The sequence below is a fragment of the Hirundo rustica genome, chromosome 5, assembly GCF_015227805.2.
Source record: "Hirundo rustica isolate bHirRus1 chromosome 5, bHirRus1.pri.v3, whole genome shotgun sequence".
In the NCBI taxonomy this organism is placed as follows: domain Eukaryota; kingdom Metazoa; phylum Chordata; class Aves; order Passeriformes; family Hirundinidae; genus Hirundo; species Hirundo rustica.
This window is the reverse complement of record NC_053454.1, coordinates 32414724-32438468: the sequence shown is the minus strand read 5'-3', so window position 1 is coordinate 32438468 and position 23745 is coordinate 32414724. Positions and strand designations below refer to the sequence as shown.

At 40.2% G+C, this 23745-nt stretch overlaps 1 protein-coding gene across 1 annotated transcript in view; it reads left to right on the top strand.

Moving 5' to 3' along the window:
• The first annotated feature begins 312 nt into the window (after positions 1-312).
• The window catches only part of STOX2 (storkhead box 2), a 70709-nt gene continuing 47276 nt past the window's right edge, over positions 313-23745 (top strand). The window contains exon 1 of the mRNA XM_040063848.2: positions 313-1061. Within this exon, the coding sequence (XP_039919782.1) occupies positions 896-1061 (166 nt within the window). The 5' untranslated portion in view covers positions 313-895. The remainder of the gene's footprint in view (positions 1062-23745) is intronic.

The following is a 23745-nucleotide window of genomic DNA, read 5'->3' as shown; positions in this document are numbered from 1 at the left end:
GCGGCGCGGCGCCCGGCGCTCCGGCGGCAGCTGCTCTTGGCGTGGCGGGGCGGGCCGGGCAGGCGGGCGGAGCGGCCGGCGGCCTTCCCGGTGGCCTCGCCCCCCGCTCCGGCCGGACCTAGCGCGGAGCCGGCGGCAATCCGGCCCCGGGGACAGGCGGGCGGGAGTCGGCGCCGACCATGGCGGGGAGCGGCGCTGCCGGGGGCCGTGGGCCGCTGCCGTCCGCCCGGGCGCCGCGGGCCTGAGGAGGAAGGAGGCGGCGGTGGGGCGGGTGGGGGGGATCGCGGCTGCATCCGCTCGTCCCACGGCCGAGAGAGGCGTCTGTGGGCCCTCCCTCCTTTCCTCTCCCTCCTCCTTCTCCTCCCGCCGCTCCTCCCGCCGCGCCGGGAGCTGCCGCCTCCTCCCCAACGCCGGGCGCGCCGCGGTCGGGGTCGCAGCCGGCGGCCGCGGGATTTTCCTCGTTTGTTTGGGCCTTTTGTGTCGGGGCTCACAGTTGGCTAAGCACGGCCGGGCTGAATCGGGCCATTGTTCGGGACCCCCGAGCTCCCACGCTGCACATCTCTCGTCCCCAGCCCCCTCTCCGACCCCCCCTCCCCCCCGTTCCTTTTTTTGCCTGAGAAGCCACATAACGTGCCTTTCCTCCACGCAAATCTGGGAGCTATAAGCCGGACCGATTGCAAATGAAGTGTAATGCATTGTGGGACGTGTGTAAAATTGGATCATTCGAGGGGGAAAAAAAAAAAAAAGGAAGGGACCTGCGGCTGGCGCCCTAGAAGAGGGAGCGGCGAGATGCGCGCAGGTTGCGCCCCGGCGGTGCCCGCGCTAGGCTGATGCCCGGCAGCGCGCACCCCTGACCCATGCTGCGGCAGGAGGAGTAGGCTCGGGCATCCTCAGGATGAAGAAGACGCGGAGTACGACCTTGCGGCGGGCCTGGCCTAGCTCCGACTTCTCCGACCGGGCCTCAGACCGCATGAGGTCCCGCAGCGAGAAGGACTACCGACTGCACAAGCACTTCCCCCCAGCTTTTATTTCCCAGGCATCACGGGGCTACATGACATCAGGTTTGTAACATAATTTGTGTATGCGAGGGAGCTTTATTGCGAAGCTGTTTCGGGATGTGTGTCTGGCCAGGAAGGCTGTGCTGGTGGGTACGGAGGGGAGCTTGCGATCGGGAGGCTGAGTTGTTATGAATAATGCAAAAAAAAAAAAAAAAAAAAATAGCATACATCCACCATTTTGTACCTCTGCAAGATTCACAGCGGGGTCCTCGCAATATGGTGTTTTAAATCTATTAGTCGAGTGAAATAAAATGTATGAGAGAAACGGTTGCATCTCTGTTGTGGAAGAGCAGGCAAAAATGACTGGATGTGCGGAGCATGGAGTCCTTTGCGCCTTTTGTGCGTAAAAGCATGTGCTGGATATTTACTGCTCTCCCACACATTCCTCTTTAAATGCAGTTAACTCCAGTTAACTCATCAGGCTTTCGTGTTTTTCCATTTTGGAAAGGAAAAGGGTTACTTGTGGTTCCAAATGCAGTTGCCTTGTTACAGACTCTCTGGCTTTCAGCTGCATGTTTCTGCAATGGCAAGGCATGTGTTGGTGCAAATGACTGTAAACACGTTTGCATTTGTTTTTTGAGGTGTAGAAGGAGACCAGACCTGTGTATGTGGTGGAACACGCACATGCATATATATTCATTTGTCAGTGGCTTTCAAGGAAGGCCGTAGGGAAATAATGGACACTGCACCAACATGTTTGTGCATGGGAAAGAGAAAGCACAAACAAAACAAAAAACAGCGCCGGGAAAGGCAGGCATCGGGGAGAGGCTTGGCCTCCGATGGAGTGCTGGTGAGGTTTTGGAAAGCCTCGCTGCTGTTAGTATAGTCTGCTCCATCCAGAAATGCGTCTTAATGGCCTTGGAATTAAGGCATTTCATAAACACCAAGAAGAAGACTTGTGAAAATGCTGATGGGGAGGGGGCTGGGGGCAGAAAATCCTGGAAACCTCCTTTGTTGTTCTGCTGCCTGTTTATTGTGATGATAGGACATAACGTTTCATTACTATGATGGCAAATTCTAATTTATCATAAAGGCACATTTCTCCCTCTGAGGCACAATTTAAGTTGAGTAGGCAGATTCCTTTAAAGGAGAAAACTGAGGTATTTATAATGCATTACTGAAAACGTCTCCAGCCCTGTATTGCTGTCCCCTCCCGCTCCATTTCTGCTGCAAAGGTTGAGCCAAAGATTGTGGTTTTCAGTTACATGCTCACTTTTCTGTCTCTGGCCCTAATAAACATATCTCTTTAGTCAGGATTGGTTTCTCATGTTTTAAAAATGTCTCGTGACTGTTTTTTCTTTAATGCCCAAGTACAAGAGAAATAATATGCATTTCATTGAAAAATCTGCTTGTGTAAGGATATTGTGCCATTTTGGCAATTGCTGCTCTGTTTCCTGGGAAGTCGCATAGTGAGTGGAAACAACAAGGATAATTTATGCTTGAACAGCTGAAGAAGAGAATGGTTACGGTGGTGGGGTGGTTGGTTTGTTCCATTGGTGCTGCAGGACTGAAGTGTCTGGAAAGCTGAATCTGACAATACTGCAAAGATTTTTGTTGTTCTGGGTGAATGGCCTGATGTTCCCAGTGCAAGATACCCTGAGTCAGTTTTGTTGAAGTCAGTACTTTTAGGCCTTTCTTTCAGTGTGAAAGCCCATATTTAAAAGAGAAGGAGCTCACGTGAGCATTTTGTGCCAAGTGGTGTGGTTCTTGCTTGTTTTTAATTCTTCAGCGAAGTGGTCTGGCTCCGTGAAAGCTTTATGTTGGCAAGATTGGTGAAATCCAACCAGACAGTCGAACACCAGCAATCTGCAGAATCAGATGTGTCACCCTGCATTTGTTGGCAGATACCTGTGTCCTTGAGGGGTAGGAGGGGGCACAGAATTTTTATCTGCTAGAGATGTTTTAAAGTAATCTCCAGACCAAGAATACTTGTTCATGAATATAGAGGGCATTGATTTCAAATGCAAAAACTCAAGATGAAGGACAAATGTCATGTTAAGTTTTATTAATTTGCTAAAGTTGTTGGAGGGAGAACACATTGAAAATTAAAATCAGCAAATATTTGTTGTTTTTGTTGGGTTTTTAATTTATTTTTTTTTACCCCTAAAAACAACTTAGTAGGCTTTTATCTGGAAATGTGATTGTTCTCTCATAATGGATGGTTGCCACATTCATTTATTTTTAAAGGATCCCTTGTCCACTGCCTTTCCAAATATTAGTATTGGGAGGAATAACTACTGTGTCTAAACACTTCTCACTATTTGAAGGAAACTCTTCCTTGCAGGAAATTTGTAGGAAGTCCACTGGTGTTAAAATTGTGGGGATCAGGAATACAAATACTTCCTTTGTCACCCAGAATGTTGTAGGCGAGAAAGTGTCCCAAAACACATGGGCTTTTCAGAGGGCTGCATTCTGTTTATCCAACCATTTAACCTCATCACCATTAGCATTGTTGTGGTTATCTTTTAATTAAATGCCTCATTGTTTGGAATGGGGGTGGAGGGTGGGAAAGAAACCTTGGGGTTTTGCCTCAATTACTGTGCTCGGGGAAATATGGAAATGCACACAATCAAACAACCTTCAGTAAGATGCTAAAAAGCTTGAAATGTTAATATTGATATGCCTGAATTGAGCACAGAGAAGCTATATATATTTCTTTCAGCACAGAGGAATACTGAGTAATGGTGCTGTAGTCAATGCCATGGTGTTTTGTATGAGGAAAATACAATCTCTAAGTAGAACCATGTTTGTAATGGAAGTGCAAACCTCATGCTACAGTGATGAAGCACATCTGATTTTAAGCAGCCTTTTCAGTAAAACTGGGTAAAGAGCAGTTTGATATTTGCTTGATTTGAAGCAGCATTGGTGGCTGGCCAGTCACATTTTCAATACTCACGGAACAAACTGCCCATAATTATAGAAAATTGATGCAGATGCAATTCATATGAAATCTAAAGATTGTGTGACAGATGAATGGAGATGGAAGTAAGGAGGGAAAAAAGCAGACAATTTAGAAAATCACACATTTTTTCTTCTGAATAATCTCTTGATACGTGCTATTAAATAGGCTGTACTCCAGGGTTTCTTTAGGCCTCCTAGCAACCACTAGGTTCAAAGGCCATGCAAGGAGTTCAGTGTTCATGCAGAATATTAATTTTCCCAGTGGAGGACTGTCTTGGAGAAAAAAAAAAACTGAAAAAGAAAATTACAACAGTGTAAGGCTTTGACCTTGTGTGAGAAGAGACACTGAAAGTTTGAATCCAGTATCATTCATATACATGTATACAATACCTGTTGTACAATACACTACTGAAAAGAGGGGAATACACTTGAATTTTTTGATATATTGCTGCTTAATTCAAGGGAAAATAAAGAAATCATATGCAACTGCCAAGCAGGTTAAAACTTAATGCAACTTAGTAAGTCTCCAAACAGTTAAGTGAAATATATATATATATATATATATATATGGCTTTTCAAATATTGGAAGCTTCTTGCTTTTTTTTCCCTTTAAATACAAAAGTAAGTCCTGGATTTTGTTTTAGCAGAGAGAGGAGCTGCACCCTGTGATCGACCCAGCCATTAAATATTACTGGAACTGAGTAACACTCTTGAAAGAAATAACTTTTCCTGCAGCCTTCTTCAGTTACTTTAATTGACAATTTTGGTGTTGAAGGTAACGTGTCGGTTTGAGATGGAGGTGGTGTAAGGTAACAGTCTGACATACACAGCAGGAGGGAATGTCTGAAGAGCTTTCTGCAATGGTAAAAACTAATTCCAGAGCATGGCCATTTGGAGATTACCTTCTGAAAAGTATGTAGTTATTTTACTGCTCTTTGCTTTACATTTTCCTTGCAGAGGTTTCAGTCCTTCAAAGCTGAAGAGTAAAATTCAGTCTTAGTGTTGCCTGCTGTTACTGGAGTTTGATTACCAAGTTCAAGCAGAAGGGAAAGGAGAGAAGTATGTAACCCTGCCATCCAACTGATGGTATCTGTATGCAAATTAAAATTTGTAGGAGGAAAAGATAACCTGATTCTCTCTTTCAGGCATGTTTGATGAAAGGTCTAGGACAAACTCTGCAAGCTCCTTGAACAGTAAAAAGAATCTTGGGAGTCATCTGAGGAAATTTGAGTCCTAAGTATTTTTTTTTTTTTTTTTAAGTTTGAACCTCTAAGTCTAAAGATTAATGTTTGGAGATAATTACACATAAACTGAAGAACTCAGTTTAATGTAATTGAGAAGTGCCAGATACACGCAAAGTTCATTTAGTTCTCTTGTCCCTTAATTCAGTTATCTAAAAGAATATGTTGTAGCTTGAAAGCAGATGTATTGTAATTAATATTTAATGGAATAATTAGTATTGCATCACCTTCTTTTTTTTTTTTTAATTGTGGTATTAAGAGACACTTTCCCATATATCTTCTTAACAGTAACGTGATCTCTTTGCCTCCCTGAATTCTGAGTAGTTTTGTGTTGTTTTAGGCCAGACCCATTGCTGGGACAATAAAAACTAAGTGTGTGGCTGTCAGTGGCTGCTAGGATGAGTTTTACCTCCTGGATCCTTCTCTGTCTCCTTTGCTTCAGTCTATGGTGAATGCCGAGGGGGTCCCTCTATTCAGTTCAGGGTGTGCCTGCTTTATTGCTTGAGAGGTTGCTACTGGGCTCACTGTGTCTTTCCAGTCCCTTTTGGTTTCTGTGGCATCCGCTTGCCTTGACCAAGAATTAGGAACTTTCACTGCATCCTGATATGAGGGAAGAATCTTAAGTGTACTGTGTCTTCAAACCACAAACTTGATTCAAGTTCATGGACCAGTCATTTCTGCACAGTTTTTACTTAATTTTGTTTTCTCCCCAGTTTCTTGCCTAAAAGAATACAAAAGACAAGTTTTTCTGTCCTTCCGTCGAGCCCCGGTTTTCATTCCTGTGGTTGTATGTGCGGTATTAACTCCCATGCAGTGCTGTGCCTGTGTGTTATGTCACATGTATGCCTGGTCCTTGCCCAGCAGATACCAAGACATCTTCTGCACAACCCATGGGTTCACTTTTAGACCGAGCTGTGGGCAGTGTCGTAGCACTGCTTGTGTGTTCAGCTGACCAGACTGCAGTTGGGTACCTGTTGCTCTTGCTGGCTGTTGTGACCTATAAGTGTGGGGATCTAGTGTCTCTTTTCTTCATGGCATTAGAAGTAAAAGAGGAATGAATATAACAAAGAAAGAGGAAACTGTGTGTGTGCCTATCTTACCTAGACGTGTTTGTGTTTCTATCTCAGTTCAAAGCACTCATCTCTGCAGGGCTAAGTTCCAGGTTATTTTTCCTTCCTAGCCCTTTGTTCCTGCTTGCATTCAAAGTCTCCATGTTCTCTCTGCTGGTTTGCTCGGACCTTTGGCCGCACTGGGGAGCACAGAGGTGCTCCAGGATCGAGTCACCAAAGGCTGTCATTGATATTTGTATTGGGGTGTCAGTCTGTGTCTGAATACATTTCTAGTTGTGTTTTCTGGTAGTCCTGTGATCGAAGTAATTTTTCTGTATGCACACTAGGTATCATGATAGACTACTGAAGATACGGGAAGCTCCTCTTTCAAGAGTAGACAAGGGTTCAAAACAAACACAGTGCTGATTCATCACGAATAGCTCCCTGTCTTTCACAGGTGTAGAAGTTACACCCTGTTGGCAACACTTGATAAACCTGGAGGATGTTGAATATCTTGCCATTTTGGAATTGAATAGCAGACACATCTTTGCAAAACACATTATTTGTTGGAGTGGGCTGAAATGTGAGGATTCTGCAGATCACCTTGGGTTAGCTCGATGACCTGCTCAGTTATGAGCAACAAAAGGCCTTCATTTGTATGCTGGAGAGTTCATCCCAGAGTAAACTACCATCTTTGTAGTGTTCTCTGCACAGTTTAAAGGCATATAAGTACAATCAGAAGACCAGAAAGATTCTATTTTGCTAAGCATGTTGTAGAAATCCTCCAAAAATTTGGGGTTCCTTTCCAGTTTCCTGGGAAGCTTCTTTAGCATGGCTCTGCTTTATATGCCATAGCACGTTGTAGAATATCTGTGAACAGTGTTAAAAAAATAATCAACATCCAAATTCTGGGGCAGTACTCAAGTAAAGCAGTTCTGAAAAAAAAATTCAGATACTGTTACTCTTGGATCGCAGGAGCATGCTGTTACATACTTGGAAGTGGCCAGACAGTATCAAGACTCAGGATCAAAAATTGTAATCTAAGTTAGAGCTTGTGTAAGAATTGCTAAATAACATGATATTAGTGATACTTGTGGTTTTTGTTTGTATTGTTTTGTTTGTGTTTTGTTTTTTTCTTGAAAAACATTATGCTTTCCATTAGTTTAAATGACAAAACTACTGTTAAATTACCAAAACTGGATATCTGATAGGTTTCATGATGTAGATGTAAATCTTAGCTTAGAAATATATATTGCCCCTTATAAGAAGTAACTGATACTTCATGCAATTCTGTTGAGCCATTGGTTTAATTTTTTATCAGAAGAGGGAAAAAAGATAGTGACCATTAATACTGAAACCTGAGTGCCTGAACTTAAGCTGAACACTTTCATTTATAGGTCTTTTTTTCTAGATGAATTAAATAGGACAGGAAGCAGAAACAAGGGTTAAAAGCTTTCTTAAGAGTCTCAGGAAATTGTGTTTCTGTACTTGTTCTTGTAGAATTTTTGGTATCAAGGCCAGTAGCAACCAGAGTAGTCCTAGGGTAAATGCTTGAATATTGAAGTGGCAAAAATTTCCCAAACCAGAATTTGTTGCTCCCAAGTGACTGCCTGTAGCTATGAAAGGGTATGAAAGTTGTTTATAGCTGCTGGCTTCCTTTTTTCAGCATATTTTATTGGGTTGGCTGCTCTGCTGATGCTGTTTTATATCTCACTCTTGGATGACATATAGGTGCTGGAATTATCTTACTCAAATTGCCTGTGGAGGGGGGTGGGGAAAAAGGAAGACCTGGCTTTGCAGCAAGTATATTTGGGTGTGCAGTGTGATGGAGTGGGTAGAGCAGTCTAGTTTAGACAGAATCCTGATCTGTATTGGCAGCTTTTAAACAGGCTGCAAAAGGTAACCGAAACAAGAAAACCTGATTTTCAACAGACTTGAATTCATTATAAAGAAGATGGCAACTTTCCCTTTTCCTTCCCTCAAAGAGAGATTAAAATCACTGGGTTTGAAAGTTAGTTGGTGAGGGAGGTATTCCCAGTTGTATCAGTCATTGACTTTGTTTTCCTGAGTACTTTTAACTGTTTCTGCAGTTCTCTGCACTTCTGTTGTAATCAGTTCAGTAGGAGGATCTTCTTTGTTTTATACTGTAATACTGCCCATCACAAAAAAGGATCCTTTCTCAACCTAGCCTTTGATTTGGTAATGGTGGGTAAGAACAGACATCCAATAATAGGTGTGTTCAGTGTGAACATAGCAGTCCTCATTCTGCAAGTGAAATCCTGTGTTCAGGTCAACACGGTGTTATTAGAATTTTCCATCTCACTTCCTGCAAGCCAAAAAAGAGAGCCTGTTTATAATACTAGCAATAGATGATGTGGAATGACTGTTATTCAGTATTGTTACCGCTTCTACCTTGTCAGCCAAGTCCCCACAATGCAAAAATAGTTCTGTTTTTCATCAAATTGTAGATTATGTGATTCCTATAATTTTTAAAGTATATGCATGTTTTTTGTTGCTTCAGTGGGAAATACTGTCTGCGGAAGATAGCTACAAATGCACAATTCACTAGAAATTTCAAGTTGTGATTTTGGAAAAAACAGATCTCAGTGTTTTTATTGAATTTGATAGGGTATGAAAGCACCAGAGTAAGAATGAACTTGAACTGCTTTTATTTTGTGGACCTTGTGTGGGTATTTGGGGATTGCGAAAAAGAAAGAAGGAAAAGTTGGTCACATTTCTGCTAGGTCTTTTTATTTAACTAAAGGAGCAAGAAGAGAGAGACAGCTGAGGCATCTTGCCATCTTTCATTTTGTATCTGTCTTGCAAAGTTACTCCTAACTTTTGTTTCTGTGTGATACATTAAAGGTATAGGCAGCACAGTGTATTCAGCTTTCAGCTCTAAGCAATTAAGTAGTAACTGCTTCTGTTTAGCAGTTTTTCATTTCAAAATTTGTCTGGATAACCCAGATGAACTGTAGCTCTCTCTTCCTATGCCTTACTAACCAGGGTTTTATTTTGAAAGTATGTCTCATGTGAGAGTAGAACAGGCTCCCAGATATTACTTGTCATCTTCTCGAACATGATCAAGAGTTTAGGTGCAGTTTGGCTGGGATGCTGGAACTGAAGGAATATGAGAATGTCTTCTTGTGTTTGGGTAGTATCTGTCCTCACTGTGGTATTTGTGTCAATGAAGGATCTTGTACGCCCCTTGTTGAGGTGACAATAGTGATAAATCTGCATTTAATGATCTCAAAACACCTTTTCTAGTTACTATTTCCTTTCTCAGTTGTATTGTTTATAGAAAAAACTGGAACAGCTCTTTTTAATGAATCTGATCTCCACATTTTGAGTCTTGGAGTGTATAATAGACAGTTCAGAAATAAAATACTTACTTAATGCGGCCTGGAAAAGGCAAAGTTCAGTATGAAAGCTGAGTTCATCATAACACAGGAAGCTGTGCTGGAAGAACCTAGATTGTATAAATTAGTTTGCTTGCCCATTTGTGTTCTTTTAATTTCCTCCATAATTTCCTATGAATTTCCTGTTGATGACCTGTGACCTAGTTTGTAGATGAACTTCTGACCATATGTGATAATGTTGTAAATGCTATAAATTGAACTGTTTATCCTATAAGCCAGTAAAGATGATGTACTAAATTTCATTGCGGTACTTAACTTTGCCTCTTAAATTTTCACAGCATTTTAGAGTGAAGTACCATTCTTCATTTTTGTAGGACATTCTAAATTCTGCTCTCATGAGAATTTGCATTCCTGGGCCATACTGGCCTGTTTCACAGTGTGTAAGCTTTAAACAAAATATTTTTTTTAAACAAAGTGAAACGGAAATATTTTTTGTGAGATTTTCTTCAGATTTGTGTGCTTTTAGATATAATTATTGTGTTGCTGGCTGGGTGAGTAGAGTGGGCAGAAACTTCAGAGGAGAAGTTTATTAGCTTTAATGTGAAGTTTGGAACAACTGCAGCCTCCACTTGTAAATTGGGCATATCTAAAGTATATTTCTTTTGAGAGACAGAGGAAAATACCATTGGCCCTGGAAAGTTCACCCAAGGCCCAAGTGATGCCTCAGCCTGTGGTTTCGGGACAGTTTCACGGATAAAGAGATGGGATCACAGGGTGGGAGCAGACTGGCTGTTTGTTCAGGTACTGACCTCCTCCCCTTGCACTATCCAGTCAAAAATTATGAATAAAGGAAATCCATCTTCAGGGAATATTTAGGGGTTTGTAATATGTTTCAAATAGATCTTTAGTCTCAGTTTTATTATGGATGGATGTAGTTAGGTTTTTTTTCTCTTTGGATACAAATGTTGCATAAGCATTGAATTCCAAGAGTGAAATCTTGAAATTGTTTTTTGCATGGGATGTCTGCATAGGAATGGATCTGACGGAAATGTTTGCGTGGAACAGAGAAGCAAAAAATGGTTTTCTGCATTTTTTTTCCTTCCAGCTTTAATGACATCTCATTTTCTGAACAACTTCTTCCAGTTTTGTTGGAAAAATATATGGCCATCTCTAAATGAAACATTTTTCAATTTTTGGTTTTTGCTAAAATCATGAGGCATTTTACTCTGAGTCAATCTTAGGTTCAGTCTGTGTAATTATTTTAATTGCAGAAATATTCTTTGGTAACCATAGGTGTAAAATTCAGGCATGTTTTAGAAACCTCGCTTTAAAAACCACATTCTTGACTATTTCTTTTCACAAATGGCTGGAGTAACTCTGTGAGGTATTGTTTATATCAGAGTCACATACAATAACTTTTCACCAGATGTGGTCAGCCATATTGCCTGTTCTGCAGCACAGTAAAATATGATGTATGTAAGTTTATTTGATTGGATACGTAGCAAGCCTGTGCTCTGTGTGCTTGTGCTGATGGTTCTATATGAGAATGTACCTTAAGGCCTCAAGGGTCTGACTGTGTCCTTTAGTGGGAAAAGTGCACAGAGTTTTGGTTGACTGTTTAGGTAGGAAACCTTAACACACAGCAGTGCTCCTTCCACAAACAATGCATATACCCATCTCTCTCACACATATTCTTTGCCTACATAGGAGAACTGGAAAGGCTGAGGAAGATGTAGCTGTAACTGCTAAGTAATGCTCCCTTTTAGTTGGCGTCTGCCTTTGACCTAGGGCCACGGATTGGACAGCTAGAGAAACTGGGGTAGGTTTACCAGAAACAAGGGTGGGTATGATGGCAGAGCACAAAAAGAGGAGTCATGGGCAGTGTTGCTGTTCTGCTAGAGAAGGCTGATGTTGTGTTCTGGTCACAAGAAGTATGCTTCACTTTTACCAGCTCACCCTTAGATTTCAATTTAAGTCATTAAACTGGCTGTATTTAAATCAGGGCCATTGCTCCTTCATTTGCATGTCTCTGAGATAATTTCAAAATTGATACATTTTTTCTGCCTACCAGATGATAATCTCATTCAGTTTTCATTGCAGTGCTGATTGTTCCAGACACACCGACAGGCTCTACAATACAGTACACTTGGCTTTTCATGGTTATTCTTTTTTATCATAACAGTGATCACTTTTTCACACCCACAGCAGTGTACTTAAGTACACTGAAGTGTTTCACTGTAGATTGCATTTAGAGTTAAATCATAAAAAGGTACGTTGAAAGAGTTGAGGTAAAAAGCTCAACATGCCTGTGTCATCATAATTCATTCACTAATTAATGTTGCAGTTGAATAGGATGATGTGGATCAAGTGGTGTGAGAAAGCATACAAAAAGGTGTTGATACTGAATTTTACTAGTGGGTTGGTGTCAAACCAAGCTTTGTAAGCAGTAGGTGTGTCAAAATTGTCTGACAGCACAGCTACCCATGGGAAGTGTCATTTTATCTCTGATAGCAAATTAGCTTCAGACCCAGCTTTTCAGATCAGAGCATTTAACCTCTTATGTGCTCTTGAATGGATGGATGCATGTATATGATTGCTGTGCATAACTTTGGAAGGGCTGTTTTGCTATGGGGGACCAGCAAGGAGAAAAAAAAGCATGTTAAACCTGCTCTGCTATATGTTGCCATCCAGTAGCAGTTTTGGATTATGTTTTTCCGGCAACAAGTAAGAACTTAAGAGTGGCTGCGCCAGTTAAGACCCAGGTCTGTCTTGCCCACTCTGCTGTGTCCAACTGTAACCACAAATCTAAGGAAGTGGAAGGAGGAAGCAAGTGTGTATGGTGCTCTCTCCAGTGTGCTTCCCATCCTTTGCCAGTTGGTTCAGGCAATACCGTTTGTTTAGCAGTCCTCATCAAGTTTCACTTGCAGGTACACTCTGTGATACCAGGCAGTGTTAGGGGAGTGCCAACTGCTTTCCCTGCATGAGGGGAACTGCCCTGGGGCAGCCCCGAGTTGTGTGCATTGTCAATGCTGAACTAGCATTAGGTCTCATTCCATCCTCTTTCATTGCTTTTCCTAATAATGAGGAATGTATGCACAGATGGAGGAGGTTTTGATGTTCTTGGTATTTTTGGTGGTAGAAAACCAGCAGATCAGCGGTTTGGTTAAGAGGCAACATTAATCCCACCTCTCCAAACGCAACATACATGTTGCAGATTTCTGTAACTAGGATATTAACAGGATTCATGTCATCACACATCCTCACCTGAAGTCGTGAAAGAAACATTTGTTAGTTATTTCTGTGAATCCATTTATTCCTTTCACATAGTTTTTTTCTCTTAGTTTCTTCCTTTTCTTTTCCCTCTGAATTCTGGGCCTCACGAGCTGTCTCATCTTGAAGGTGACACATGCCTAGATGAAAGGCTTGCATTAAGCGGGAATTTCTTGTTACATCAACTCTTGACATTCCAAAAATGTCAACTCCTGATTCAAGTTGCAAGCAGGATCTCGTGCCAAGGCATTAGTTTTTCCCAAGTCTTCTACTTATTAGTAAAGTAGAACTGCTGTTTCAAGACAGCGTTGACCTGAGAAAACGCTGCAAAAGTGTATCATCATGGTTCATGTCTCCATTGTATCCTCTTTCCTTATTTTGGAGGCATTGACTGGCTTACAAGATTAATCTTGGTTCAGCTGATAGCTAAAGGCCATAACTTTCCAGCATGGCTTCCTGAGCTTGTGACACATTGGGTGTCTCTGTAAAAGTGCTGGGTTTTTGCAGGAGGCAAATGTTCAACATCTCTGAAGGCTGATAAATTGGACTGGATGGATTTCAGAATGCACACACCTGGATTTTCATATGGGCCTGAACTAACCCTATCCACGTGCTCAGTGAGTTGCCTTTGAAAACATTGGTGGAATGTAAGGTTGAATACAGTCACCATTGTCTCTCTGCAGAGCTGCCGAAGTATCTATCAAAATTATGTTCCCAAGCCCTGTCAATTCATAACAGAAATGTGCTTTCTGAAATAAATTTCAGGTGTGTTATGTAGAAGTGAATGGAGATAACTGTGTGTAGTGATTCTTCCAGAGATTGTCTCTGTGTGCACTGCACATGGTCCACCCCTCCTAAGAGATCCTCCATGCACATTCAGTGATGCTCACAGGAATCATCTTTTTACTGTGTATGTACAGAATAACTCTGCTGCATGTACTGAATGCCATAATATATTCATGCATGTTATATATAATCTTACTTTATACGTATGTATTTATATGTATGTTCTTTTTAAGACTTCTCTTTTTAATCTCCACCCTTCTTCTGAAGGTTTCTATATATTACTTGTTAAAATAACATCAGAGCACATCCATTTAATATGCTTTACTTGAGGAGGCTGGGTTTTATACCAATATGAGTGTATTTTGTTTATGCTTTGTGTACATCTGCAGGTGTTTTTTTAGATATGCATGCTGTTAGAATTGTAATTAATGTTGGAGATGTGTTTCTTACAAGAGTAAAATATAAACATTGAAAAAACAATGCAAATGGTAGAAAATATAGGATATAAAACAGTAAATATGGTAAAAAATGATGAAATTTTCATATTAGACTTCAGTTTAAAAAGAAATTGAAGAATTTCATCTCAGCAGTCTTTGAATTTGTTACTTCTTGTTTTATTTGCAGACACGTTCTTAAACACCAGCACTGAGATACTCACAGGACATTGACTTTTTTTCTGCTCCAGTCCATGATCCAATCTGTCTAGTGAGTGCTTAATCAGAGTACCTCCAAAGTCCATGATTTTAGAGTCTGAAGATACTATTCCACGGTAAAACCCAGCATTTTAAACTCTAGTGCACAATGAAAATATATCAAAAATCCTTTGCAGGATTTGTAACTTTTTTTTGTGAATTCTTGAAAAAAGTATGTGATTTTAATCTCTTAGCTAATTTAGGAGCAGCAGCAAAGGTCAAATGTTAAATGTTTAATTTGGTTTCTCTAATTGTAGGATCATTAAAAATGACCTAATAGACCATGGGGTCATATTCTTCTTTGTGTACCAGTACAATTCCATTGATTTTTAACTGAGATATTGCTAGTTTATTGTAGCATGAGAGCAAAAGCAAGGCTGTTGAGTTCATTGCTGGCAACAGTAGAGTGATTCCTGTGGATAGAGCCAGGCAACAAAACTGGACTTCACATGATGCTTAGGGAACACCAAGAATCATTTGCAGTATGAAAATCAGCAGGCTTTATTCCTGCATTTATTAGTGGTGTTGGTTTATTCCTAATTGTCTGATTTAAAGGAAGATCGTCACGCTGACATGGAGTAATACCATACCTATCTTTGCAGTAGCTATCAGTGAAATGAGTGCTGCTCTCAGTGTGGTCTCCCATGTGCATGTATGCTGGTGATCCCCTGCTTGCACAGTGGTGAAAGGGGGGATCTACAGCTCTTGGTGCTCAGGTGGAGGGGAAGACCCTAAGGCACTATGTCTAAAGCATGTAGGTGACAGAAGGGGAAGACCTGGAGCCAGAAGTGGTTACGGCAGAGTATTACTTGTAGACTGTCCTAAAATTAGGGCAAGATGCCAGGTTTTGTGGTGAGATGTCATGCCTTGCTGAAGTATGCACTGGTGTGACAACATGGAGTTCCCATGATTCTGACCTTTGCATTGCTGTCATTTCAATATGGCAGTCCCTCCCCTTGATTTTACAGCAGAAAAGCAGGCAGAAAACAAGTATTCAGAGGGAGATTTCTTTGAGTGAATGCTGCAGGACTTTCCCCTGGTAGTTACAACCAGCTATTAAAGTGAAAAAAAGCAAGAAGTCTTTGTGAGCTGTCTTTTCCATCCCTTTCTCTCATCTCGCCTTTTTAGGTAGTTTGATGTCTCTGTATATGCCTGGGCTTTGGCTTCAGTCTTTCCTCAGTACACTCTGTGGTGGGTCACCAAGACTTGTGGCATCATAAGAGTGACGACAGCATGACGATCTTCCTTTGAGGCTACTCCCCTCACTGTCAAGTTTGCTTGAGAGCTATGATGTGGAAGAACTGACAGTGCAGTGCTAAGAGAGACAGCAGTGTCACACCACACATTCCGTTATGAAACCAAACGGTCCAAGTAGTCTACAGACGTGTCTCCTCTTTGGGGACCCTAATTTCAGATGTTTTAATTTACTTAATAGTTAGGTTATAGAAAAATTATGGTTAAACCTAAAGCATTTTACTAAATACAAAAGCTATCTTTAATCCAAATATCATGTTCTCTTCACAAATTAACACATTCTTTCCTGGTTTTCCCCTTTCCTCTTTCAGTGGTGGAGAGGAATAAGCTAGGTAACTGCTAGAAGCCTGTAGGCTATGCCCTCTGTTGTAAAGCATAAATCTCCTTTCTACTTTGAAGCCAGGATAGTGTATTTACTTCGGCATCACGGGGAACATTGGATGTATAAATATTACAGGAGCAAGCCATAAATAAAGTTGGAACATTCAGCAGCACTTCACAACACTGAAGTGAAATATATGAAGTGCAGTGTTAGCAAATGTTTATGTAAAACATGCTACAGTATTACATTGAACAATTATACCTCTGTTATCTCAGGCATTTATCTCTAGCTAAAGCCAAGTGGCTTGCAGGTTTAAGTTGCTCAGTATTTTTGAAGTCAGTGTGGTAATGACATATACTAAGCAGCTGCATTTTATGTGTGAGCATTTTGACTATTTTTCTTGGCCTGACTACTTTTATCTTTGAAGATACAAATGTCATCAGAAGAAAAAGGCCAAAGTCTAATGAGTTTAACTGCAGGAACTGATGTTGGCGGTTGCATTTACACCTTCTCTTTAGTACTTGCATCACAACTTTGCCATTTTTGGAAGTCTTTTATATAGAAATACTAATATATGAGTGTAAATCCTCTGTGTGTCCTCTTGTCACCTCTTTCACAGCGAAAAAGGGTTTGGATGACCTAGTCCAAGACCTAGGGGTGAGGTGGTGGGACTCTGAGACCCCTTGCACAAGGAGCTGATGGCCTGCAATGAAGCCTGTGTGACCAAGCATTTGTCAAAGGACGGGCATAGTGCAAGCTAATTTGTTGAATGTATCATGGCTACTGCTGTGTTGAAAAATTTAAAAAGCTGCCTGAAACCAGTTCAGAACAGTAGTGACAGTATATAAAGAGCATAAATTTGGCATGTTTAAAGTAGTCTAGAAATCATAGTTATGCTCAGATATTTCTTGGTATGTGTGTGTTTGTTGTATTGGTTTTGTTCTTCAAAAAGGAAAAGACATAACCTGCTTTTGTAGGTAAGAAATTCATGTTTGCTGCATAGTTTTTTCTTCTAGCGTGTGAATCACAAAAGCTGGAATCTTATGTTGCTTGTCATGCATTCATGATTATAGACGATGACCTCATTGTTTTTGCAGCTATAGTTTACACGGAAGAATAGCATTAAGGATCAAATTAATATTGAATTGATAGCTTTTCTTAGGATAGTTCATCAAACAGGACCAGCCAGCTCTTCTTGTAACATTAGCAAATCTCTGTGCCTTACCACTAGTGCAAAGCTTGGAAATACCGTGGTCTGTCTTTGGAGGTCAAGGGTGGCACGTGCTTTCTGGTGATTCTCAGCGCATCAGCAGTACAGAACAAGTGAAGCCAAAAGTACTGTTGTGTGAAGGGATTTATAAGCTGTTTTTGGCAGGATTTATAGCCATTTTTTTTCCCAAAAGGTCACTGAGAAATCTTCCTCACATCAAGGAAACAAGTTGTACTTCAAGGACTGTGTCACCAAGAGAAAGAGACCTTTTTTATTTGTTTCCTTTACTGTTATCTTGTGGTGTCTGCTCAAATGCCTTCATAGATCTCAGGACTTTTGGTGATCTGACAGTGTCTCTATTCTGAATTATTTTAAAAATAAAAGTTTTATGTCTTCATATACACTTTACCAGCAGCTTTCAGATAGTTTCCTGTGGCATTTGTAGGCAGTTTGACCTGTGAAATGTCAACAAGTATGAGGAGAATTTTAGAAAACTGTATCAAACCACTGATTTTGAGCTACTAGTATATCTGCTTTATTATGGTTCTCAGAGATGATAGTCCATCTGTGCAACAGCAAAACATTTTTGCTCCTGGCCTTTACCCTGAGCCCTCCTGCCTTTATCTCACCCTCCCCTCTTCTGGGTGCTTGACCCCACGCAATGACCCTGCTTTCAGGAAAGCCTCCTTTCCACAGCTTTGCTTTCTGCCGTTGTAAAACACAGGCAGAGCTAGAAGTACAAAGCAAGACCAAGTTTACTTTTACAGCGGAATCAAAACAGAACACTGACTAGTCAACATAAGTAAGGTATCAAGATCTATTGGATTTGGGAGTACACTCAATTTCTCTTCAAGTTACTGTGAAAATACTGTGTTCAGTGGGAGAATATTTATGATTTTTTTTTTATTACTAGGTGGTGTGCATTGTCTCTATGTGGATTCATTTACTTACGCCCAAAAGCAGTGGTGCTTTCCTCACACACAATCAGGATGTTTTACTGGGATGCCATGCACTGCAAATCAGTGTCTTCTCAGTTGAGATCAACAAGAAATTGTAGCAAGTTCAATATATTTTGAGGTTTTCTTGGTATCTTTTTATTAAATACCAGCTTAATTTAAATATCAAAAATATTGTGCACTGATAGTCAGCATGACTCGTTTTGTGATTTGTGAGTAAGTTGTTTTGTTGATTTTGCTTATTTGAAGCTTTATGGTTTGGGGGACAGATAAGGTAGTTGTATTTATTGTTTGCACAAGCAATGTGATATTTTGTCTGAAGATGACAGTGGTATGTTCAAGTAACAGTTTAAAGCTACTTAAGTAACAGTTTAAAACTGCAAAATACGTGTTTGTTAGGGAAAAGTCACTAGACAAAAGCTATAGCAAAATGATCTTGAATTTTTTAACCTAACTTTATGTAGCAGATAGCAAAGAAACAATCCCAGAAATATAAATTGAGGTGTAGCATCTGGGATGCTATCGTTCTCCCATTTTTAGGCCATTCATTAGAAAGTAAGAAAATAAAAAAGAAACCAGGAGTGGAAGTCAAAATAGTCTAACTTTCAATCTAGTCATTCTTCTGTGCAAAAAAAAAATCTTTTTTTAGATCACGTGGCTCACTTATTTTGCACTTAAGTACTAGTGGCAAGAGTACTTGTTCCTATTTAGTGCATTCGGGATTTTAAAGCAGTTGACCCAGACTTTTATATTGGAACTAAAATAAATAGGCATATGGCATGTGGAAGAACATATAACCACTCTACTGCCTCAAAATTCTTTCAAGGTCAAGAATTTGAAAACAGGAACCTATAGTGTGGTTTGTGAACCACAATAGGAACAGCTGGTGCTTGGCACTTTTGAAAATGAGGTCACTTTATTCTTGGTTGAAATGTGCAAAATGGGTCATCTGGGCATAGGCTTAAGACAAAGGCTGAGCACGTGGCCATTTATAACCAAGTTGTCCATGTTTCCAGCACTAGTTGATTAAAAGCATTCAGTGAAACAAGGAAACACTGGAATAGGTCTGTACTTCCCCAACTTTTGGAAGCATAGTTCCTTATCTTCTACCAGGAGAATAAATCACTGCCCTGTATTTTCAAAGATTTGCTCATGTTGAGGATGACATCATCTATATTTTCCGCAGTCACCCCTCCCTCCGACGCCTTTCTGCTTGTCCTTCACATAACCTACTTTAGGAAACACTGCTCTATTGTACAGTGCTTGGGAACATTGCCTCTTCACCAGTCTCAGCCCTAGGACTTCCCTGGTCCTGCCAGCAAAACAAAGGAGACAATCCCAAACACGCGCAAACTCTGTAGCATCACTAGAAAAATCTAATAATGCATTAGGAGGGATAACAAGAACGCTATTTAGATCTGACTTTTGATTTTTCATTATAAATATTCAAAATAAACATAAGTTAATGGCATTAAGGCCACATTTTACAGTTTTGTTACTTGAACAGCTGTTGTTAACACATCCAATGTGACAGCATGCATCATAGCATATAGGTATATCCGAATTGACAAACTTGAGACTGATACTGATTGCTATTGAGTGTTGTAAGACATGCGTAAGAAGTTTGGCATGAGAACTTACATTCCATTCAGTAGGAGTGTGCAGGCTCTTCCAGACCTTGCCTTCAGTCATCCCAGTAGCTTGCACAGACTAACATCTGACTGAACACTTTGAGTATCAAGATCATAGGAAAAATTCAGATTGGAAGGAAACCCAGGAGATTGTAGTCCATCCTCTTCCTTGTGAGGCCACACCATTCCTCTCAAGAGGAGTTGAATCTTTGTGTTCAAACAATGCATTTTAAATCAAAGTAAATTCTGTTAATTTACTTGAGGAGTACTGCATTCAAATCACACTGGCTTCAAGCAAAAGCTTGAAGCCCATGCTAAAATAAATTGTACTCTTAATTCAAAGACTACTCATTTTGTCATTAATGATCTTCTCTAGAAGAGTATTTTGTTAAAACTAGCCATTTATTGCATTAGCTACAAAAAAATAATGATTTTATTGACTGCATAACACTTCTGTGTCTTTACTTGCATTTTTCATTCAGTTTTGTGTCTTGTTGATAGAATAACCCAAGAAAGTATGTAGTGACATTGGCAAGAGTAAACAAAGCAGAAGGGGAAAACACCACCCTGTTCTCAAATCCTGTGTATTTTGTCTCCCAAGGTGGACTTGTGCTGGAATTATTTAGAGCTGCATCACCACATTTCAGATGAGCTTCTCATTATTTTCTTATAACTGTAAGTTTAGTTTACTGAGGCAGGCTTGAAGATTGCCTTTGTATAAGTGAGGTGATTTGCCTGTCTAAACCAGGCTTACATTTTGCCTAGTCTTTAACAGGAGCTGTTGAAATGAGCATGAAGGAACACAACAAAGTGGTGATACCAGCAGTACAAGGAGTTCTGGAAAAGCAGAGTGCAATTAGACATTTCCATGGTTGGTGAAGTGCAGCAAGGACTGAGCTGAGATATCAGCACACACTGCTGCAGAACAGCGTTGCTTATATCATGTTTGTTATGGGTTTTGATTTGAAAAGTGTTTCCCTTCTATCAAAGAAATTTTCATTGAACATTGATGTCATGACAGCTAAGTACTTCATATGAAGATGCATTACAGGTTGGGTTTTTTTCTCTGTACCACAAGGCAGTCAGAAATGCTACCTTTTTGATACTATATGGCTTTATTACTTTTACCAGTAGAGGAAAGTGCTTAAAAAGCAAAGCATAAGATTCCCACAGTGTCTTTCTGTTTCAAAGGTCTGACTTGGATGAATTGCTGCACTGAAGTGTAATTAATCACTAGCTGCGAGATGGAACAAGGATGGCTGGCAGAGCAGATAGAAGAAAAATTGTCTGCAGGATGCACAGATGAATGGGCCGTGTCTAGAGGAGCATTGGTGTTGTCTGTCTTGTTTTCATGACATGAATTCTGTCTCTTTTTTGACTTCATCCCAAGTTCTAGTAGTCTTCAGGTAATGAGGGAGGCTGTTCCAGCTTTTGCAATCACTTTTGCAATTTGTAATTGATTCTGGCTTTGCAGAAGAGGTATTTAAAGAGTAATGGTAGTATTTACTAGTCATTTGTATTTCATTTCATCCTCAGTTGAAACTGTTGTTGAACTAATAAATATGACACTCTCTAAGTTACTTCTCTAGGATATCAGGTGTAGTCTTTTCAATCCTTGCAGAAGTTGCATGCTAAAAAAGTCACATTTAATGCAGATTCCGTTTAGGAAAGAACCATTTCTGGCATCCCTGCAGTACCTTTTATGTGACCATATTTTCTTTCTTAATCAGAGCTGAAAGGTTTGTGTATGTGTTCTATGTGGATAAAACTCTGTGCCCTGATAATGTAGCAGTGATTTAGGAACTCTGTATTTCCCTTGAGGTGGGACATTTTCTTTTAAACTTTCTGTGCAGCCAATACTCGAAAGCAACCCTTCAGCAAAGTCAATACTAAATATCAATATAGTTAGGTTGCAAGCCAATTCTAGTTCTGCTGTAAATATAGTCAACGAAACGTTTGGACGGCATGTGGCCACAATGTGGAACAAGAGGAATAGAGCTACATCTCAAAGCCTGTGATCTGCTCGAAAATAAACTGTCCTCAGCGCAGAGGCCGGAGAGCAGTTGTAGGGATGCCTTTAGAGGACAGTGCACAAGCTCTGAGTTGGGTGACTATTAGGAAAAAAGAAGGTATAATCTGGGATAAGACTTCTGCATGTTGCAGCTTCAGGGAGACAGTTGTTATCAAACATTTCTGAGACCACAGAGCAGGGAAGGGGGAGAGGCCAAGAGGTGATCCAAAGTTGTCTCCACCAATCTTGACATTATCTGGGAAGCAGCAGCAAAATGAGACTAGAGCATAACCTAGAGAGCTGAGTGTCCATGCTGCAACAAAATCCATTGCCTTGGACTGTAAATTAGGCATTTTAAGCATAAGCAACTCACTGTCTACCAACTGCTTAGGTCAAACTTAGGGCACCTTACTTCCTTAAGGTAATGACTGCATAACAGCTCTGATGTTTTCCCTTGTGAAATGCAGTGTTGCTGCTTGCCACACTTAATGTTGGATGATGTGTCAAACCCCTTGATTCAAACAATATTCAGGGTGTAATTAGCATTGTCTGCAAAGTTCTAGTATTAATTGTCATAAGAAATATTACTGAACATTACCTGTGCCAAAATGTTATTCACAGGCTTGGAACCTATCCCCAACACTTACATTGACTGTAGAAGAAAAGTTTACTTAACCAGTAATGCATGTTTGCATGTATGTGTACTTATCACAAATACATAGATGTGTTTGATGCTGCACTTTCTCACTTTTCTCTGCATTTTTTGTATGTTCTCTACTATTTAGTTTGTTTCAATGCAACTTTGCAACTACAATGCAACTTACTGGTATACTGAACACTACATCTCCTTTGTTAGGTTTTTGTAATATTTTCCGATTTTTAATTGAAAGCTGTGGGGTCCTAGGTAGATTCTTTGTCATGCATATGAACATATTACTGAGGCTTACTTTATTTTATCTCCATGAGTCTTGTTTTAAGTGTTTTCTGTCTTCTGCTTTTTGTGCAAAATGCTAAATCATGTGCATGATGTTTTTGTTTTGATTTTGTGGACAGATTACTCCCAAACCCTTGAGACCCTTTGTGATTCCCCTTGTCATTATAAATACTTACATCAATGTATATTTTTAGAAGCATTTATTATGCCTTCTGTATCGGCACAAAATTTGCTTGGAGAGCATGCACAATGCTTTGTTTATGTTGCTGCAGTGGATTTTTATTCTTATTTCATTTAAGTAATACATTTTTGCCTAACAATAATATTGAGTTCTTCAAATGTTTTGTGTCAGATGCTTTTATGTTAGTCTTTTTCAAGAGTATTTTCTCCAACAAACTTAAGTCGTTGCTGTTTTAAATTGATTTTCAGAGTAATTCTTAGGTATCTGTCACATTGTAAAAATACTTGTTTGATTCTGAGGAGAAACAGTGGGAATGACCTAAGAGACAATTCCTTAGGACCCATAATAACAGTGAAGTTTTGGTTTAGCCTGACCTCTGCTGGGTAAGTCTTGGACTTGGCTCTTCCTCGCTGTGCATCACTCTTGCAACACAACACTGCTCTGCACCTTTTGTATTGTCAGTGACCCGTCCATGACCAGCAATTCAAGTTTTGACTCAACAAGCACAGAGACTTTGCCTAAATTCAGGTGCCTCATGCGTAGCTGAGGACACAATGCCCTTCTATTCTTATTGCAATTATTTATTTTTTATTGCAGTTGGGTAACTGTTGTGATGGGCACATAAAATAATGCTGCGAAGCCTTAAACTCTATCTACTGAAATAGAAACAAGATGCAAAGGAGATGGAAGTGCAAAATATACGAAGAGTAAAATATTCTCCTGCATTTGATATTGCCAGTAGATTCTGTCAGTGAAATAATAGTGCAGCAAAGAAGAATTCAGATTATTAATTACTGTGTGCAAGAGAAACCTCTCTTTTGAATCTGGGGAGTGTGTAATAAGTCAGTCTTTGGGAGTCTGAGAACTTTTATTCCCTCTTTTTGCATCAG